This window comes from Nicotiana attenuata, unplaced genomic scaffold, assembly GCF_001879085.1.
Source record: "Nicotiana attenuata strain UT unplaced genomic scaffold, NIATTr2, whole genome shotgun sequence".
Classification (NCBI taxonomy): domain Eukaryota; kingdom Viridiplantae; phylum Streptophyta; class Magnoliopsida; order Solanales; family Solanaceae; genus Nicotiana; species Nicotiana attenuata.
In genome coordinates, this window is record NW_017670241.1 from 1,176,551 (window position 1) to 1,198,644 (window position 22,094).

Here is a 22,094-nt window from a genome sequence, read left to right on the forward strand (position 1 = left end):
AAAACAAGGGTTATCACTATCAAGAATAATAGGAGCAGCAGGACGGGTAACAGGTCTGGGTCGGGGAGCCTGGGGAAGGGTAGTAGGTTGGAGACTACTTTCACCAATTTTAGCTTTTCCCTTACCACCAAACATTTTTTTCAAAGAAAATGCCATATTAATTACAATTATGCAAACTAAACACACAAAAATATATTCTTAAAACTTAAGAGTTGGAACGAGTTTACCGAATTGCCGAACAACTTCTTGAAAATTGAAAATCATTGAAGACTTGAATACTTCAATTCACCAACTTCACAATTTTTCACGAAATTGCAATAATAAAATAAGCAATTATAGAAGAGAAATTAGATATAGATTGAGATAGATTGATGAATTGGTGAGTAAAAATGAAAGAATGAGGGGGTATTTATAGTTGAGAATTGGGGAAAAGTGTAATTATATAAAGTTTGGGGTTAAAATAAAGTTTGGGGGCCAAATGGCTATTTTTTAAAGTTGCAAATGGTTGAAAATTAAAGGCCAACGGCTAGATTTTAAAAATCTGACCGTTGGTCTTTTTAAAAAAAAAAAAATTTAAAAAGAGCAGTTGGAGCCCGTTAGGCCCGGTTGAACCGACCCAGGCCCGCCTGCCGGTCCCGGGCTTAGCGGTCCCGGGCTCGTGGGCTTGATGTAAGGAACCGGCCCGCCTCGGGCTTTTTACACCACCAGGGACCAGCCCACCAGGACCGGCCCGCCGGGACCGTTTAGCCCGTTAAGACCGCGGGCCCGGTCCGGTCCCGGTCCCAGCCCAGCCCACCATACAGCCTTAACTGGCACTGATCTATCTGAGATTTCATCTTTAAAAGGCTTTCTACATGAACAGTTCAGGATTAAGGACCTTGGTTCCCTTAATTATTTTCTGGGTATTGAGGTGCTTTATTGTGATTCTGGTGTTCTTCTTCACCAAAAGAAGTTCACTCATGATTTGTTAGAGTCTTTTGACTCTTCTGCCTCTTCAGCTGTGGTTTGTCCTCTTACTATCAATGAGAAATTAAAGGCTTCTGTTGGTGATCTTTTGCCCAAGCCTAAGGAATATAGATGTTTAGTGGGCAAGTTGAATTTTTTAACCCACACTCGACCTGATATCAGTTTTGCTGTACAACACCTTAGCCGGTTCCTGCAAACCCCTCGTATTCCTCATATGCAGGCTGCCTTACATCTCTTGCGCTATTTGAAAGGGACTTCTGATTTTGGCTTGTTCTTCAATAATTCTCCTGAACTTGGTTTAAGAGCCTACTGTGACAGTGACTGGGCTTCTTGTGCTGATAGCAGAAGGTCTGTTACTGGTTTTTGTGTGTTTCTGGGTGACTGTTTGGTGAGTTGGAAGTCTAAAAAACAGCCTGTGGTCTCTCTTTCCTCTGCTGAGGCTAAATACCGGGCCATGAGTAAAGTTGCTGCTGAAGTTACTTGGCTTTCCAGATTATTATTTGATTTTGGTCTTCCTTCTTCTACTCATGTTCCTTTATACTGTGATAACCAGGCTGCATTGCACATTGCTCGCAACCCTGTTTTTCATGAGCGGACCAAACATATAGAGCTGGACTGTCATTTTATCCGAGGAAAACTTGGTGATGGCCTGATCAGCTTGGCTCATGTGTCCACTGCTGCTCAAGTTGCTGATATACTTACCAAGGTGCTCCCTGGGCCTGCTCATCATTTTCATCTTCGCAAGTTGGGGGTTTTCTCACCCTCCAACTTGAGGGGGGCTGTTAGAGTAATAGAAGACAAAGGTTGATATGGTTGTGGGGTCTTTTATTGCAATTAGTTATAGTTAGATTTAGTAGTGGCCCATTCTATTTTTGTATCAGTTGTAACTGGGCCACCGGGTCAAGGGTCAAAGGCCCACTATTTATATGTGTTACTTTTGTCTCTATTTTTGTACAGATTAACCGGATTCATTTTGATAATGAAAAATATCTGATGCTTCTCTCTTCTTCTCGAAGCTTCTCTCAAGTGCAACACCCAATTTTCATTTTCCATTTCTTCTCTAGATTTGCAACATCTATGTTAGAGTAATAGAAGACAAAGGTTGATATGGTTGTTGGGTCTTTTATTGCAATTAGTTATAGTTAGATTTAGTAGTGGCCCATTCTATTTTTGTATCAGTTGTAACTGGGCCACCAGGTCAAGGGTCAAAGGCCCACTATTTATATGTGTTACTTTGGTCTCTATTTTTGTACAGATTAACCGAATTCATTTTGATAATGAAAAATATCTGATGCTTCTCTCTTCTTCGAAGCTTCTCTCAAGTGCAACACCCAAATTTCATTTTCCATTTCTTCTCTAGATTTGCAACATCTAACATGGTATCAGAGCCAGGCCTATCCCAATTATTGTTACTGATGTTGGGCCCCCATTTATGTTTTCCACGCTCCAGAGGCCTGGGCGTGACGGGGGTGTTGAGTTGTCCCACATCGGTGGGAGTTGAGGTCCTTGGTCTCCTTATATGGCTTAGGCAATCCTCACCTCACAAGCTAGCTTTTGGGGTTGAGTTAGACCCAATGTCCATTGTTATCAGTTTTCTAATAGACATGCACTCTTTTGCAAGCTGCGTCTAGCATTTGTGTCTCCTGTCAAAGTTGGATTAACATCTTAATCTTAGAAGCTTTGAACTCCTTTTTGTACCATGTTTATGGTTTTTGTTCGAGATTAATCTTGCAAAACATGTGCCGGACAAATAATTTATTGCTTTCTGTTTAAACTATGATTTATTCCTATAGAATGTACAACGTGATCAATGTTTGTGTGTTCCTCTTTTCTACATTAATCTAGAACTGAAAGTACTAACTCTGCTGACTTCTTTTATGTTTATTTATATTGGTCAAGTTCTGAAGAGGCTGTTCAAAGATGGTGTTGTCAAGAGGGAAGATCTCTTTATTACATCTAAATAACTTTGGTAATCAAGATTCAAACAAATTGATAAAGGGCGCCTTTTTCTTCTTTTGTCACCGTTAATGTAACAGAGTCAGATTTCTGTCCTTTTGGAAGTTGACTTATTCAATGTTTGTGATATCATCAATTATTTATCTCACTCACATACTCTCTCTCTCTCTCTCTCAATCTCTCTTGTTTTATGGGACGTAATGGTGCTTTCGAATATTTTGATAATGGAAAAAAAATTACTCTAAGCTGCCTTTAAGGACGGGATTTTTAATTCGCTGATATACTCGACGTATCCTAGTTGATTCAGATGATATGCATTGAAGCAATTGCAATGTTGGTGATCTCTGGTTCTTTTTCATTAACTTTTGTCCTTTGTTTTTAAAGATATTAATTAACAGATTGCGATGTATGAACTTGTGTAGATGTACCGGTTGCGTTCAGAAAGACTCTAGATGATTTGCAACTTGACTACATTGATCTGTACCTTGTGAGTACTGCTTAATATGCTATTGTTTGTGATGCTGACAAGATGTTTCAGTTTTGATTAACTATCTTTTAGAAACATCTGCTGCTATATTGTGCTTTGACTCGACTCTGAGTACTTACATTTTCAGTTTTATCTTTTTTGAAGATTCACTGGCCTGTCCGGATGAAGAATGCTTCTGATGCCTTTAAACCTGAAAGTCTAATTCCAGCAGATATACCTAGCACATGGCAAGCAATAGAGAAACTTTATGATTCTACGAAGGCTAGAGCTATTGGTGTCAGCAATTTCTCTACTAAAAAACTGGGAGATCTTTTCGAAATAGCTCGTATTCCTCCCGCTGTTAACCAAGTGGAGTGCCACCCTACATGTCAGCGAACAAAATTGCAGGAATTATGCAAATCCAGGGGAGTGCATCTCTCTGTAAGCTCACTAACTAAAAGCAGTTTTCAGATTTGTCTTTGCTGGGGTGTGCAGATAGGGCATAGTGTACTTCCTAAAAGCACAAATGAATCCAGGATCAAAGAGAATTTTGATATTTTTGACTGGTCCATACCTGATGACTTGTTCACCAAGTTCTCCGAAATTCAGCAGGCAAGTTGTTTATGTTTTCCTTCTTATTCAATATCTTTTGTACTTTTTTTTTGGTTTCTCCCCCGGTGTCTGGTACCTGCATTGGGGCCCGACTAAATCCGGATTCGTGCCAGAAAGTCCTATATTGGGGTGGGCGGGAGGTAAAGTGCTCCCCTAACAAAGGCGACTCCATATTCAGGGCGACCTCTAGTTAAGGACGAAGGAGTACTTACCACTCCACCCCAACCCTTGTTCATACCTTTGTACTTTCAAGTCCTTTCATATGATTAAGGTTGCAATTATATATCAGTAGTTACTTTTTACCAGATTTAAATGTGAAAATGACTTGGGACCAAAAAGATATATCTTCTCAGGAGATAGCATTCCCTGTTCCATGGAAGGAAAAAGAAAAGAAGTAAACAAATTGATAAAAATACTTCAACCTGCGTTTTGTGGTTGTTAGACTTTAGAAGAACTCATTATTTTGATATTTGAAGGGGAGCCTTGGCGTAACCGGTAAAGTTGCTGCCATGTGACCAGGAGGTCACGGCTTCGAGCCGTGAAAATAGTCTCTTGCAGCAATGCAGGATAAAGCTGCGTACAAATAACTCTTGTGGTCCGGCCCTTCCCGGACCCCACACATAGCGGGAGCTCAGTGCACCGGGCTTCCCTTTAGTACTTTGATATTTCTTACTAGTGACAGACACGCTATAAACTCATGGGTCATGGCTATATGACTGGACCAGATAAGTAGTTTGATTGGCTAGTTACTCAACCTTCCCACTCCCCCACCAAATAGATAACAGAAAAACTTTTGTAACTTTGGCGAGACTTTTTGATATCCACGAATAGTCGATTAGCTAAGAAAGGTAGGATGGGAGTGATCTCACCTTCGAAAGAGTTGTTTTGTTCTGTCCATGTAACTTCTCGAGTTAGTTTACTAAGTCTCGTTACCATTTAGCACTGTCTCACCATTGCCCTAATTCTTTAACAATATCTTTGCTAACTCATTGAATTAAAATTTGATGGTTGGATATTTTCTCTATACATGCATTTACAGATATATTCATCAAGAACTTTTCTGGATACAGGATATATTTTAATTGGATTCTTGGCATTATTTTTGCATTGTGCAGGCAAGCCTGTTTAGAGTTACTCCATTTGCCAAAGTTCTTGAAGAGATATTGGATGGTGACTTTTAGAGTTACGGTCGGGGGCGGAGTTAGAGTTCCGAGAGCGGGTTCGGCCGAACCCAGTAGCTTTAATTCCAACCTTGTTTTTGTCTTATTAAAAATGCATTGAATATGTATAAATTATTAATTTAGAACCCAATAACTTAAAACTATTAGAATCCCCAACCCTTTTGTTACAGTAGATAATATTTTTCATGTTCCTTTGGGGATATCCGATAAAAAGGAAACATTTCCATAATTTGATTTGCTGTGGGCATGCTCTGTGATTGGGCGTCATCCTTTCAAATTGTGGGATTTTGTGATGCCGATTGGGCGTCTTACTCGGATACTCGTCGATCAGTGACTCTTCTTAAGCATGGGCAATTGCCCTCTCTCATGGAAATCGAAGAAACAAGAAGTCGTCTCTCTCTTCGGCGGAAGCTGAATATCGAGTCCATTACTTAAATGGTCACTTAACTATCCCAAAATATCTCCTAATGTCACTTTACTTTCGTTTGTAACAACAAAGTCACTGAACTATGTCTATTGCGCTCAGAAGGTCACTCAACTAGATTTTCCAAATTTTGGATGCCAAATACCTACTTTACCCTTTAAATTATAAATACTTATCTTCTTTTTATTTTTTTTAACCTTTTAATATTATGATTTTCCCTTTTTAATTTATATTATGGACTTACCTATAGACTAAATAAATAATATTTATATTATTATGTTTTTACCAACTTTCCGACGACACAAAGTTATATCACCGGAAAGCAGGGGGATTATCGGTATAGGGTAAAATATGCTATGTTAAGTCGTACATGGAATATATATAATATACAACAACAACAACAACAACATACCCAGTAAAATCCCACTAGTGCGATTTGGGGAGAGTGGAGTGTACGCAGACCTTACCTCTACCCCCAGAAGGGTAGAGAGGCTGTTTCCGGGAGACTCTCAGCTCAACAGGAGAGACAATAATATCAGAAAAGAAACAAAAGAAAAGACATGTAACAACAAAAGATGCCAGAAAGAAAATAACAACAACGAATAAGTGAAAGGACAATAACACAAAACTATGCAAAACAACAATGTGAACACAACATAGACCGCTAACAAACCTAAACAAAACTCTATTAGACTACCCGGTACAGAGAGGGAAGAATTCTCGACTACCCCCTAGCCTACCACCCTAATGCTCGACCTCCACATGTTCCTATCGAGAGTCATGTCCTCGAAAATCTGAAGCCGCGCCATGTCACCTCGCCCCAATACTTCTTAGGCCGCCCTCTGCCTCTTCTTGTACATGCCAAAGTCAACCGCTCACACCTCCTAACCGGTGCATCTAGGCTTCTCTAATATAATTGAGCATAATATTCCAGAATATATAATGTATATTATAAAAATACTTTTATTTAAATAATTATTTTTATATTATGTGCATGGAATATATATTTTACAACCTTTATTTTCTTTCATTCTGAATCGTGTAAATAAATTTTTGAATTTTTGTTGTTAATACTAAAATTATTATTACAAGCAAATTATTCTAATTAATCCTTTTACTATGCTCATTAATTTATTATTCCAGCATTATAGATGCTTAAATACTTTTTATTCTTTTTAATTTATAAATAATATTTATTTATTCTACAGGTAAGTCCATAATATAAATTAAAAGGAGAAAATCATAATATTAAAAAGTTCAAAAATAAAAATAAAAGAAAATAAATATTTATAATTTAGAGGGTAATATAGGTATTTGGCAATCCAAACTTTGAAAAATCTAGTTGATTGACCTTCTAAGTGCAATAGGCATAGTTCAGTGACTTTGTTGTTACAAACGAAAGAAAAGTGACTTTAGGAGATAATTTGATATAGTTGAGTGACCATTTGAGTAATTGACTCGCTGAATATCGCTCTATCCGGCGTCTAGTAGCCGAACTTTCCTGGGTTGTGCGTCTCCTCTCCGATCTGTCCGTTTCTCCCTCGCTTCCGATTTCTGTTCTTTGTGACAATCAAGCGGCAATTCACATAGCGAGAAACCCAGTTTTTCACGAACGAACGAAACACATCGAAATTGATTGTCATTTCCGTGAAAAATTGCTTGATGAGCTTATTTCCTTGTAATTTGTTCCATCATCTTCTCAAATAGCAGACATTTTTACAAAAGGATTACCACGGCCTCTTCATCGCAGCTTTGTAGGCAAGTTAGGAGTCCGATCTCCGGACTCCAACTTGAGGGGCGGGTGTTGACGGAGCTTTTGCCGGAGCTACATATGTTTGATTCTATCGCTGATGGTCTACAGTGTTCAGCCAACGAAGAGGTTTTTCAGATATATTAAAGGTTGGGTTGATTAAATGATGGACCTGCTTAATATCTCTTATGTTATTGGGACAAGCTTTCAACAACAATACATTTTGGGCCTACAATGATGTGTATATCTGGACAAGGAAGAGATATGAAAATAAGAGCAATTTAGTACATAATATTCTAGAAAGGGATTTTTTCCTATCTATACCATATATGAAATCTTATTACCAAATATGTGCATAGTATTTAAATTACCCGCCCTGTGCACTATTTTTCTACAATTTTTATACCATTCATTAATTAGTAATTAATAGTAGCTGAATCTTCCAAATATGGCGCGCTAAAAATCAGGAAAAGAATATCCTAATTGATTTAGCGATCTTCAGTTCAAATTTGAACGCAAGTCCTTTATCTGATCTCTCCTGAATTTTTTTCGTAATTCAAAAAAAAAAGATTAAAAGCTTCAACAAACTGAAATCAAATCTGTTCTTCATCTTTTTGTTTTTTCTCAATACACAAATCAAAAAAACAATAAAATATAGAACAATACCTCAGCAACAACACTCAATCGTGTTCAAAATCCCAATCATGCTACAATTGAATGGGAAAAATCTGATTATAAAAAATGGGTTTCATCTCTGTATTTTTGGAGAAGAAGAAGGAATGGAGAAGAGGAAGTCTGATTTTATGTTAATATCTACAAAATTCCTACATTTATCTACAAATCAGTTTAAGTATGTATAAAGCAGTATTGTTTTTAAGGGTATCTATAAAATTAGTACATTTATACTACAATTAAACTACGATCTATGTTGAAAAAAAATGTTGACTACAAAATTTTATATTCATCTACAAAATTTCTACAAAAAAACTACAAATAAACTACAAATCAGTTTTAGTATTGTATAAAGCTGTATTGTTTTTAAGGGTATCTACAAAATTACTACATTTATACTATAATTAAACTACGATCTATGTTGAAAAAAAATGTTGACTACCAAATTTTCTCTTGACCTACAAATTTCTTCAAAAAAACTACAAATAAACTACAAATCAGTTTAAGTATTGTATAGAGCTGTATTGTTTTTAAGAGTATCTACAAAATTACTATATTAAACTACAATTTATATTGGAAAAAAATGTTGACTACAAAAGGTTTCCTATATGGCATAGGAATGTAAAAATCCCAAAAAAAAATAGGGTTTCAAGATCCATAATACAACTACTAATAACTAAGACGTGCAGAAACAAAAACAAGAAAAGATGGAGAAACAGAAAGAACAGAATATCTTGCTTCGAACTTTAAATCAAATGCTTGGATGTCGACTGTAAAGATCTCTTTGGGTTAAAGGCCTTCTTCGCTTCGAACTTCTTAACAAGGCTCAGTGAACATCGGCCATTGGAAGATATGGAACTAAATAATTAACATGCTTGAATATCTTGCGGTTGAGAATATCTTAGGAATTATGGGGATAGAGAAACGTGGGATATATGGATACCTTTAATTAAGGAGTAAAAACTGCCCATTAATTAGACCCTTAATTAAGTATGGTATAGGATTGGTAATTTGGTATACGGGTTTGTAATTAAATCAAACCTTAAACATTAAGGGTAATAAGATTTCATATGTGGCATAGGGATGTAAAAATCCCTTCTAGAATCACATTTAGGATAATAACGTTTATATTAATTTTGTCTCATTGTACAGCTGTCCTATGGTACAGAGTTTGTTAGAGGTCTTTGTCTTTCTATTCCTTCTTTTGTATAAATATAGGCATATACACAGTGTAATACAACAGAGAGACAAATACAACATCAAAAGTTTTCTGAGAATTCTTCTTTGTTTTTCAATGCTTGATTACTTTGCCAAAAATGCATCTTAATGAAGATTTTTCACAATATGACAGATCTTCACAATCTTAAATTTCTTCATAAATTTCACAATAAAAAGACATGAAAGGTTCATTGCATCATATAACTCCATTTTCTCCTTCACTTTCACATCAAAAGAAAATGGCCAAACTGATTTTTCTCATCTTTTTATGTGTTACTACACTTGCAAATCTTGCCACAAGCCAAACTCCCTTAGTCTCAAACTTTTGTCATAGAGCAGTATTTGTAGAAAACTTTTGCTTAAAAGTATTGGGATCAGATAACCGTTCTAAAACAGCAAAAACTGATCATGATCTTGAGGGAATAACAATTGATTTGGGGTCCAAAACTGTAAGAGCAGTAATTAATAAAGCTATATCACTCTCTCAAAGTGCAAAAGATCCAAATGTAAAGGCTGCTATAAGTTCTTGTTTACAAGATTATAATCTGCTCAGTTTGGATTTTTCAAGTATAAAAGCAGCTTTTCAATCTGGTGGAACTATAGGTCAACAAGGAGCAGATGCTAGGCTTGCTGTTTCTAAGTGTAACCAAGCTTTTGGTGATAAGAAATTACCAAATCCTCTTTCAGGTGATAATGATAATTTGTTGTCAATTATTCAAGTAATCCTCGTTAATGGGGTGTAATCTTTTAAAGGATATGATAAAGACGTTTTGTTCTTTATTATATTTTCGGGGTGTCAATGATAACTTGTTCTTTATGTTATGATACGTAATTAATGTTTATTGGCTGATTTTTTAATTTTTAAGTTTTTGTTATTTATTGGCTGCACATTGGTAGCTCTATCCTTTCATGCTATTAAACCGGAGCAGTATTGTCATTTGATCATTAAAATGTGATGCAATTTTAATTAGACAATTGTCACTGAGTTTGTATTTGTACTCACTTTTGGTCGTTAATTTTGAAATGCTTCTCGTTGTATTTGCTTACAATTGATGGATCTAATATTTTGTAACATTGTATTTGTTGTTGTTGATGATGGATCTAATATTTTAAAGTAGTTGTTTTCATTAATGGACAATAAGAGTCGTCAAATTAACAGAAAATTACTCTAGGGTCTGCTAAGCAGGAAGAGGAGAAGTTTAGGGAGCGATTCGACATAAATCACAGATCCCAAAAGGAGAGCTGTTCCCCAAATGGGGTCTTACCGAGCGCGAATCCGGATATAATCGGGCTCCAATGCAAGTACCAAACATCGGGTGGGAAACCAAAAAAAAAAAAATCCAGTGCTTCTATTTATAGGTATTTTTGGTGACAACCAAAGATTGTCATAAACATGTACCTCTTTCAAGTGTGTTAGTAATTGTAGTAACTGAAACATAGCTACAATCAAGGAGACGCTATGTCATAGAATTTTTTGTATAAACACGCCCACTGAAATTTAAAGTAAATCACATGAAAAGCTTTAATGAATTACTAATGAATTATGAGAGACGTGCTTCCTATAGGCAGGGTGTACAAATCGAACCGAAAAACCGCACCAAACCGAAAAGTCAAACCAAACCGATTAAAAAATCCGACTTGATTTGGTTTGGTTTGATTTGGTTTGGTATTGAGTAAAAAACTCAAACTATCCCGACATATAAATATATAATTTTTATATATACTTTCAAGATTTTATATAGAATTTTCTTTAAAAAATATCTAGAAAATTTGAGATTCTCTTGCGGGATATAAATTTTAATAGAATATGAAGTGCTCCATATTTATTGGACTTAAATAATGTGTTGTATGATCACTTTCTTATCAAGTGTTACTGAAATGCATCTTTGTTCTTCCATATTTATATCATATGTTAATAAGATCTATTAAATTCTTATTACTTTTTCGATGTGAAGTGGTTATTAATATTTAGGTATCATATTGCTTTTATGTTTAATTACTAAATTCAGTTAACCTGAAAGAGTATATCAACGAAAATTTATTGTCAAACGCCTAAAAAAATAACTATTATGTGTTACTAATAGAATTCTCCCATAAGAATATTTTAATCGATAATATGTTTGTCAAATTTTTATATTTTTACGAAATAGATATTTACTTATCAAATATTTAACAAAGTATGATTGAAATAATACGTAAGTAACAAAAAACCCGAAAACCCGATAAAACCGAACCAATCCAAACTGATATAGTTGATTTGGCTTGGTTTTGATAAAAACCGAACCAACTCGGTCCATGTACACCCTTACCTATAGGCATTACAAATGCACTTGGAAAAGAAACAGCCACATTCTACGAAATATACTCTAGCTGCGCGTCGATATTCCAAACTCCAAAGCTTCTCAGACGTATATAAATTGCACAAACATAATACACCACAGAGGTAAGAATTTAACAAAGTCTACAGTCGATGGTGGCAATATTCCAAAGCTGCTACTTCAATACAAATAGCCGTGACCCGTGAGATATCACACACGTCTAAATAGCAGTCACTTTCAAGGAAAATAAGCAAAATATATGTAACCTGGAGCTATTAGTTTGATGAGTTTACTGCTAATACTGCAATTTAATCAGTTTCTATGCTATGCTGCATCAAACTGCAATATAAATCAATAGGAAGCGAATCAAATTTATATCTGTATATAGGATACCCAAGTGCTATAGTCTCTCAGCTGTCGAACTTGATCATGAGAATATTTTATTCATGTGTTCAGATAATTCAGTAAAACTATTGAACTATCTTTCCTTTGGTCCTTCTCTTTCCATCCAAGATTATAGGTGGTTTCATTTCATGCTAGTCACAAGCTCAGGGAGTAATTCTCTACCAAATATTTCTAAAAGCCCCAAAAACTGTCATGTGGTGCAACTGATAAAACTTTCCGCAAATAACAGTTCCTACTGGCCCTAGATTCAGTCTTCTCTTGGCTTTATATAACCCAAGCCTTTTATAATGCTCAAGCTATCAATGCAGAGCATTCTTAAGTCGAGAAACAGGCATACCATCTCTTGTTTTATATTTTTCTCAAATAAGGATAAGAAATTGCATGAGTGAATAGAGAGGGACACTGTCTCTGCTATAGAATATGCACCAGCTACTTAAAGCTTCAGTTAAACAGTCAAAACCAATACCTTGTAGTTTATAAGATCTTAGCAGCTTAAATCTGAACTTACACTATATAGATCAATCCAGTTTGCTATCAGGACAACATTTCATTATTTGCAGTTCGAACTGGATTCAAAAATACAGGATCAACCGGTAATTTACTTTTTTCTAAAGAAAGGAAAATATACACCTTATCTGGCAAGCGTGTAAAATGACAAACCACAAGTATTTGTTACTATTTCAAGACTGATTAGACCATGTTAATTTACAGACAGTAAGACAGAGAAAAATATAATGAACGAATCAATACATCTAAAGGCCAATCACAGTAAAGCAACCAGAACTCCATTGAAGCTACAGCTCACTATAGTTGCGCCAGACAGCTCGGAATTCTTCACGAAATGTATTGAGACGAGCCTTCAGATTAGGAGTCCTGAAGCTTGCATGAACAAGAGTGGCTGAGAGAGAGAGAGAGAGAGAGAGAGAGAGAGAGAGTTTTATTAAATCAATACATAGAATTTGAACAAAATTTACAATTAGAACGACAGAACTTACCAAGAAGGCCTATACCAAGTGCCCATAAGACGGTTAAGAGGCCACAGGAAACAAACCAGAGGAAGAAACTCACTGCATAATTGCGCAACAGCGATCAAACAGAATTTCATATTACAGCTACCTAAGATTCAACAAGAAGGAAACGGAAGAGAAAAGAAGATAATAAACATATAAGAGAACAAACACTTCCAGTACCTATAGAAAATACAAAGACAAACACCCAACGAGGCCTTCCACAAATGAATATTGCTCTTTTAGCGGATGGCCGCCCTCGAATAACAGGCCTGAACATTATCAAACATATGTAAGCAGCGATACAGACTCAGTGTGCTATAATTACCCAAATGTACATGTGTACTCACGTGAGTGGAGGCCTCATTTTTGCAGCTAAATGAGGTGAAAACTGCCTGACAGTTCTTGTCACCTTTTCACTAAAAGTACCTGCAAAACTGCGGGAAAAACACTTAGCAACATTAAAAGATGCAAGAATAAAGTATGAATGCAATTATAAAACTTAGAATCTTTAAGCAGCAAATTTTGTTTCCCATGCATATCTGAATAAAACATCTCTGTAGAAACAGATAAATCTTAACCAACAGAAAATAAAACCAACTGATTTGAAATCGGTTATTGTCCTAACTATTGACGCATCACCAGAAAAACTGAAACATCAACCTGACATGAAAGCTTTTCCTTCTTGTTCAGCCTAATATGAAGCGTAAGAAATACTATTGACCAGGAAAACATAGAAAAACTTTCACAAAATAGAAATGACTTCCGACATTTTCTCTCCATACAGAGTGCAGAATACGCTAATGGGTAACAAATGAAAACGCATTTAGTTCACTACTACATCCCTGCATCAGGAGGATACTATTTTCTTGTAGACCAAAGACCAAAAGACCAAAAGACTATGCCATTCAAACTACTGCAGTTTTAAAGAAAAATAACTCTCTAAGAAAATAACTCAAGGCTAGAAAAGCTAATATTTAACCCTTTAGTAAATAGGAGAGAACTTGCAAAATGGTGTTCAGAGGGCAGAACTTCAGGTTTAGTTCAAGTCAAAAGATATAACCTGCACAAAAGCATAAAAGAAAACCAAGAAGGGGAGAAATGACAAAGGTGTTAACTCAAACTCAAGATGACCCGCTCGCCATGCGTTGACAAAAAATTGAAAATATTTCATTTGTACCAAGGTTATTACTTTATCTAAAAAAGGTCTAAATGTTCTCCTCACTTATTGACTTTCCTTAACTTTGCCCTCTATTAGAAGTTGGCGACAAAAATACCCTCACCATTATTCATATATATTTGCCTTTCTTTGCTAACGAAGCTTCGATTCTAAAAAAGGTCCAAATGTTCTCCTCACTTATTGACTTTCCTTAACTTTGCCCTCTATTAGAAGTTGGCGACAAAAATACCCTCACCATTATTCATATATATTTGCCTTTCTTTGCTAACGAAGCTTCAACTCGCCCATTTAATCCATGCTGGCTCTATAAACTTGTCACATTTGCACGTGAAGAAAACCACCCCCTTTAACCATTAACAACCCCCTCCCGTCGGTAACTCTAACCATTTAACCCTCCATCTCCCCATTCTTCCCCATCCTCGACCTGTCATTTAGATAAGCCAAGACAAGAGTGCAAAATACAGACGAATGAAATGTAAACAAAAAATCTGTTCTTTTTTCTTCTCAATATTGTTCCAGTTTTATGGGATGTTCCTGAAGAGACAAACTAAAACTCTAATGGCAAACAAAAACCTCACCACAGATAAAACAATCCAAGAATAGAAATACCTGTCATTTAGAAAAGCAATACTAAGCGCTGTCAAAAGGGCACCAACAATTGCAAGTGGCCCCCTTAGAAACCCCAATGCTGCAATACAAAATACACATGAGTTGTACTTGTCAGTTCCAAAAAAACACTGTTATGCTAAAATCATGTCTGAAATGAATAAAACTCAACAATTTTCCCTTACCAAGAATAACCACAATCATAATAAAGTAATTCGTCCTGTAACTGGAAAAAAATATTAATTCAGAAAGACTTTCCATTAGCAAATTTGCAGTTTTTTCAACAAAGCATGGAAAACGTACTAGTAAAGATTACACTTGAGGCGACTGTTCCATTTGGAATAAGATCGAGGGAAAGTGAATCGAGAGAAGAATTCAGAGGGCGGACGTGGCGGAGATGACCACTCGACTTCGCGTAGAGCCTCAATTAGATCCTGTGTGCTCACGTTGCCCCAATCCATTGCTAAGAATTATGATGCGAAACCCTAGAATTCAGTGGACACAAAGCTACGATAAGAAAAAGGAGAAAAGGTAGAGTAAACAAAGAAAGTGGAACGTGGAGGCTTCTGAAAATTCAAGTATGACCTCCGGAGAGTAGTAAGTAGTAAAATGATTCAAAATTTGAGGATGATAACAAAGGGAGTATACTGTATACGTCACTAGACAAATGATGAAGAAGAATACCAAAACAAAACAAAAAAATGGAACAAGAATGTCTGAGCCCGGGTTCGAACCGGGGACCTCTAGTGTGTGAGACTAGCGTGATAACCAACTACACCACCCAGACGCATCTGACATAAGATCGTTCAGACGCTTATGTCTTTTAATGCAAACTTCAACTAAAATCTAAAACTGCACTATATCAAATTTTAGATGACCGATATTGTTCTTGAATTTAGCACGGTCTGATATGAGATTTTATTTTCTTGTTTAAAAAAAAAAAAAGAACCATCAATAATTTATTTCCTTGGTTTTCTTTTCTAATTTTGCTTCTTTTTTTTTTTAATTTTACTAGTCTTTGGCCACGTGCATTGCACTTGTATCTCATACTAATTTATGCAAATATTTTTCAAAAAAGTAAGGATGAGTTATTGCAATCTCAAAAACCTTTACGAGAAAATTAGAGAGCTTAATTTTACAAGAAAAAAAACAAGATAAAGACAAATTTTTTTATGAAAATACCTTGTAATTCTCAATATATAGCTAAAATCTCTTGTACAGTCACCAGTAAATTATATACGTTCATCATCTTTATTATTGAAGCTTCACTTATTCAAAAGTGAACAAATAACGATTAATAAATTAAAGAGAAAAAAGATATAGCATACAGAATGAGGTGAACTGAACATAAACGGATAACCCGTTAAACGAAATGCTCCTTCAGAAAGAATAAATATGAAATTTACAGACGTTAAGTAACTATAATCAACCAAAGGAAAAATTTGCGAGTCTAAAGAGAACTTGATTTACTATTCACTGATGTTTATTAGAAATTGATTTATAAGAAAAATGATAAATATCTAATGATGTGTGGGACCCTTATTTTTTTATTTTCTATCCAAAAAGGGCCACCCAATGTATTAAACTTCCGCTATGCGTGGGTCCAGGGAAGAGTCGGACCACAAGGGTTTATTATTTTCTATCTACTCCCTCCGTTCCAGTTTATGTGAACCTATTTCCTTTTTGGTTCGTTCCGAAAAGAATGACACCTTTCTAAATTTGGAAAAAAATTAGTTTAAACTTACAATTCTACCCTTAATGAGAAGCTTTTATAACCACACAAATACTCTGGCCCCTTTTTGATTTTGGACCACAAATTCCAAAAGTCTTCATTTTTTCTTAAACTATGTGCCCAGTCAAACAAGTTCACATAAATTTGCACTGTGAAGTTTCACTTAAAATTAAGATTGGACAGGTACTTACCACTCTACCGAAACTTTTGATAGTAAATATATATATATATATATGCGATCTTAGCTTGGTCGTCATGTGTTGGACTTTAAGCCATTGGGCTTTAAAGTAGAAGAAGTGTGAATTGGAAATGGAGGGAAATAAAATGGAGGGAAATTGAAAATTTGAAGAAGTGAACTTTAGTCTTGCACTTTGTCCCTCATTGGTGAGGGACAACCATATTTGTGTGCTTATATATAGAATCACTTCTTAAAGCTCTTAAAAGGAGTTGAAGAGAATGAACCCTCGCGCTGTCGTCGTCGTCGCTCGGCTTCGGCTTCGGCTTCGGCTTCGGCTTCGGATTTGTCTAAGGGAATGGGACTATGGCCGAAGACAGGTCAACATGGCGGTAACTCTACCTAGAATTTTGGATGTTCCGAGATCTAGGTTCAAGGAGCTCAACAAAGTTGTGATTGACCGGTTCAACATTGTCAAAATAAAATCTTTGGTCCATTCTCGTGATGAAGACAATGTTCAGTAACAAGGATAGAACTTTACACGTTCTTTAATGATTACCTAAGTTTGATGTAGTAGTTATCAAATAGTGTCAATCTAAAGGATTACACGTTTAGGAATCACCTATGTAAGTGTGAAGTGGAAGCCGCTTCAATGAGAATTCTGTAAGGCCAATTCTCTACGCACTTATGAGACCAGGCGGTGTTCATGGCTGAAACGAACACAACAATAAGATCTAAAAGACGGTTAAGGGTTGATTGTGTGACATATGGTTGTCTAGGTATACAATAAAGTTCGACGGTTCAAAGATATCAAATCTACCAATTGACCGAGTATATCTGACATATGTTCACTACGGAAAGTTCAAAGGGAAACCTACTTATCCAGATGCAATTAATCCTTACTTGCAAAATCACATAGCTTTCATCTATGATCTTTCTTGATACAGCCATTCCCATTCATGTGGGGGATTGTTGGACTTTAAGCCATTGGGCTTTAAAGTAGAAGAAGTGTGAATTGGAAATGGAGGGAAATAAAATGGAGGGAAATTGAAAATTTGAAGAAGTGAACTTTTGTCTTGCACTTTGTCCCTCATTGGTGAGGGACAACCACATTTGTGTGCTTATATATAGAATCACTTCTTAAAGCTCTTAAAAGGAATTGAAGAGAATGAACCCTCGCGCCGTCGCTCACTCGCTCGCTCGGCTCGGCTTCGGCTTTGGCTTTGGCTTTGGCTTTGGATTTGGATTTGTCAAATGATCGATCGGTAAGATTTATTTTTTGGATTTGTTTAATATATGTTTTTGGAAATAAAATGGAGGGAAAAACACTCCAGAACTTCTTTCTTTCTGAATATACTGCATCCTAATTCGCAGTCTCTCTCTCTCAAATTCTAACGCTCACAAGCTTCCTTGCTGAAGTGTGGGGGATTGTTGGACTTTAAGCCATTGGGCTTTAAAGTAGAAGAAGTGTGAATTGGAAATGGAGGGAAATTGAAAATTTGAAGAAGTGAACTTTTGTCTTGCACTTTGTCCCTCATTGGTGAGGGACAACCACATTTGTGTGCTTATATATAGAACACTTCTTAAAGCTCTTAAAAGGAGTTGAAGAGAATGAACCCTCGCGCCGTCGTCGTCGCTCGCTCGGCTTCGGCTTCGGCTTCGGCTTCGGCTTCGGCTTCGGCTTCGGCTTTGGATTTGGATTTGGATTTGGAAAATGATCGATCGATAAGATTATTTTTGGACAAAATTTATTTAATTATTTAATAATTAATTAAATGCCAAATCACTGGTGAAAATACGCCAGAACCTTGCTGAAGGTTCAGAGGGCCTCTGGCCGCGGTTCTGCCGCGACCGCGGTAGAACCGCGGCAGGCAGGTTCAGAAAGCCTCTCTGACCGCGGTTCTGCCGCGACCGCGGCAGGCAGCATATTCTTCTGAAAAGGCACCTTTTCCAGACACCTCTTCTGATAATTGCCTATAAATTCTGAGGCAAGGCTCCATTTTCTACACACGAAAAACACTCCAGAACTTCTTTCTTTCTGAATATACTGCATCCTAATTTGCAGTCTCTCTCTCTCAAATTCTAACGCTCACAAGTTTAAGGAATTTTAACCCCCTCACACGTTGCCAAGGTAATGGATTAAATCCTCCCAGGATAAAACGGAATAAACCTTCCTGCAACAGTGGCAATACAAACTGCAGGATACCAACGAACTCAAAGAACGGAGCAAAATCACACTTACGAATTTTGTCCAAAAAATAAAATAAATTCTGAGACAATGCTCCATTTTCTACACACGAAAAACACTCCAGAACTTCCTTCTTTCTGAATATAGTGCATCCTAATTCGCAGTCTCTCTCATGACATGTTTATACTACAAGTTTCAAAAATTTTTCTTTCTTTCTTAAACTTCTTACCCCATCAAATTACACCACACAAGTTTAATCGGGTGGAATATCTTTTTTCTTTTTCATAAAAGATGTTTTCTACACACGTTTAGAAATGCTAACAGGTATGACTTATTTTTCAACTGCGACGGGCAAAAATGAGGTATAGCATTTTTTCTAACATTGTACTTGAATAAGAAACTGAATATTTTCTAAGAATTATTGTTTTTAATTTCAGTGGGGTAATTGGCTTCGTCCTCTGCTCTACTGAGGGACCCCCAATTGATTTCAAGCATCCAATCAACCAAATTGATGTCGATGGCGCCAATTTAAAATCCATAGGATCCTTAAAATATTATAATTCTGAGGTAAAAGCTATCTATGTATATCTTAATTTATAACGGAAATTCTTAATGTCTAATCCCTCAGTGTTCCTTTTATTATCTTTTCTGATTCCTAGGTTCATTCAGCAGCTTTCTGTTTGCCATCTTTTGCTAAGAAGCTGATAGAGATTGAGAACAAATAAAACATATAGTGCTGGAGTAATTATTCTGGGATATTTTGCAAATTGGTTATGATAAATAAATGTTGCGAGGATGTGAGTTGTGTAGTATTTGCAGAAGTCTATGACTGATGCTCTATTTCCTTAATTCTATTTTAGTAGCAATAGTAGCCACATATTTTGTTTACCCTAAGAATGTGTAATAAACTTTTAGAGTCCATTTTTGTATCTTCAACACTCCAAGTCTTATTTTTATCTTTCTCATAAGAAAACATGTACTACATTCTTATATTCTCTTTCTTGGTTTCTGCAAAAAAGAAAAAAAGTAAAGTATCTCATCTAATTTGAAACAGAGGGAGTAAATTATACGCATTGGAGTATATTTTGATTGATTTGCACCTTTTTTGACTAGTTTCGTATTGATGGGCATTGGTATGAGGTGTTAGAGAGGCGTTGGAGCCGGTTATGGAACTTCGGAGCGAGGTAAGTCTTCTGTCTAACCTCGTGAGAGTGAAACTACTCCCTAGGTGATGTAATTGTTATGTGCTACTAGTTGTGGGTGCTACGTACGCACAAGGTGACGAGAATCCGTGCATAGCTAAAGCATATTTATGTCCGGGTAGACTTAGGACTTTAACATGTAATATTTGAATTGTTTGGACTCATTTTACTAGCTTAACTAATTGAAATTTGTATTGAAATTGATTTAGAACATATGTATACTAGGCCAAGCTTTATCACCTTGAGTTGTTGCCAAGATATTTGATAAACGTAAAGGGGGATATTCATTATTATGCACCTGTATCTATGTTGTAAGCATGTGACTCGTAATTTGATAAGTTTCTTCTTTTCTTGTGGAGCGGGCCGAAACCCTCGGCAGTATAATAGATGCATCTATGTTTCGTGGCGCTCGACCCTCGGCAGTGTACACATTGTTCGGGATCGGGTCGCACGACCTCGGCATAATCGTGCGTTACAACGCTAGCAGTCCGAATATTCATGAGATTATACTCCCACTGATGCCTGGCATTTTATATGGTATTCCTCATTCCTTTGATATTGACACTTGATATTTTTCGAGCTGTTGAGATAGGATACGAGATTGAGAATTTTTTATCGCTAAAAGAATTTTGAAAGAATATGTTGGTTATCGTTCTATCCCATTATTGTTGTTGTGCTTCATATCTGCTTACGATTTATCATGTTGATTTGTTGGACCTCTAATATGTGTCGATGTCTACCCCTCGTCACTACTTCTCCAAGGTTAGGCTAGATACTTACTGGGTACGCGTTGATTTATGTACTCATGCTGCACTTCTGCACTAAATGTGTAGGATGTAACATGTTCAATCATCTTGGCGCATAGGCGCGGCCGCTGATGAGACTTTATGGTGAGCTGCATTTCAGGCTACGTATCGCAGCCCACAAAGTCTCCATCGTACTATTTACTTTATCCTGTCTTATTTACATTCCATACAGATGTTGTAATATGATTGTAATCCTTAGTAGATTTTCATGCACTTGTGACACCAGATTTTGGGATACTCTAGTGGTTGTTTATGGTTCGGCTTGATATTTTCATCTTTTATTTTATATCTTACTAATATTTCAAGTATTCATGATTTCTAAGCACATCATGTCTCCGCCTAACAAGATTCAAGATTTCAGAAGTAATAAAATGAATAACAAAATTGATAGCACAGTTGGCTTGCCTAACGACGATGTTGGGCGCCATCACGACCTATAGTGAGAAATTGGGTCGTGACAGTTCGGTATCAGAGCGTTAGATTCACTTGGGTCTCACGAGTTTTGAGCAAGTCTAGTAGAGTCTTGCAGATCGATACGGAGACGTCTGTACTTATTTTCGAGAAGCTATAGGGTTGTTAGGAGCACTTCCCTTCTTGATTCCTCATCGTGCGATTTGATTCCATTGAAGCTTCTGCCTTCATTTCCTTCCTACTCAATCTTATGCGGCATAGAGAGATTGTTATTAATTGGGCGTAGAGGAGTTGTAGTGGTACTGCAGACTCGGTGCAGGATGTTTCTCCTTGCGTATTTGGGCAGGCTATTATCGTCGCCTTGCGGAAGAGTGTTCTATCGTTTCAACTCACTATATGTATTTCCTATGGTTTCGAGGCTATGCACAGATTATTATGACGTTCATGTGTTGTTATCCCACAATGTTGGTGTAATGGTAGGGTGCTTGTTTATATGTTGAGGCAATGAATGACTCGAAAGGAGGACTTCTCGATTCATGGTTTAGAGGTTCGACATTTAATTCTAGCGGAGAAAAGGCAATCGGACTATGGATGTTTAGGCTTTGGTTGATAGAGTAACGAGACTTGATATTTTGAGCTCGGTGGGATTCTCATTTGTGATGTGGTGTTGTCATCCTTGTTTGTGCGCAGTAAGGTTCATCGGTGTTAGGGTCTCCTTTTTTTGCCTTCGAAGTAGGGTATTGTAGAACGGTGCCTAAGCAGCGGTTATCAGATATGGCGGTGTATGTTGGCGTCAGAGTTGGATCGGTGCTTCGAATG

General features: G+C 36.6%; 1 protein-coding gene, 1 non-coding gene and 1 pseudogene across 4 annotated transcripts; 1 reads left to right on the plus strand and 2 right to left on the minus strand.

The window, feature by feature from the left end:
* LOC109236495 overlaps positions 1-5,181 on the plus strand; it is a 13,948-nt pseudogene extending 8,767 nt beyond the window's left edge.
* Positions 5,182-12,480: 7,299 nt separating this feature from the next.
* Positions 12,481-15,445, minus strand: LOC109236515 (PRA1 family protein A1-like). 3 transcript variants are annotated; one of them, XM_019402708.1, is made up of 8 exons: positions 15,347-15,445; positions 15,065-15,246; positions 14,947-14,987; positions 14,765-14,843; positions 13,326-13,412; positions 13,159-13,247; positions 12,964-13,035; positions 12,481-12,866 (listed from the first exon to the last, which is right to left on the minus strand). In XM_019402708.1, exons 2-8 carry the CDS (start codon positions 15,220-15,222, stop codon positions 12,763-12,765), a joined length of 630 nt encoding a protein of 209 aa, XP_019258253.1. In that variant the 5' UTR covers positions 15,223-15,246; positions 15,347-15,445; the 3' UTR covers positions 12,481-12,762. The 3 variants fall into 3 exon arrangements, with proteins under 3 accessions (XP_019258253.1, XP_019258254.1, XP_019258252.1); XM_019402709.1 differs by having other exon boundaries at positions 12,481-12,841; positions 15,065-15,438; XM_019402707.1 differs by having other exon boundaries at positions 15,065-15,435.
* A 29-nt stretch (positions 15,446-15,474) lies between these two features.
* TRNAV-CAC lies at positions 15,475-15,548 on the minus strand. The gene has a single exon. It is a non-coding gene; the product is annotated as a tRNA-Val (tRNA).
* Positions 15,549-22,094: the final 6,546 nt, after the last annotated feature.

Excerpts from the sequence above, each read along its gene's own strand:
- LOC109236515 (XM_019402708.1), bottom strand. The coding sequence starts at position 15,222 with ATGGATTGGGGCAACGTGAGCACACAGGATCTAATTGAGGCTCTACGC. Across the intron at positions 14,844-14,946 it reads TATGATTGTGGTTATTCTTG|CATTGGGGTTTCTAAGGGGG; the intron begins GTAAGGGAAAAT and ends TTTGTATTGCAG. Across the intron at positions 13,036-13,158 it reads TGTCTTTGTATTTTCTATAG|TGAGTTTCTTCCTCTGGTTT; the intron begins GTACTGGAAGTG and ends GCAATTATGCAG.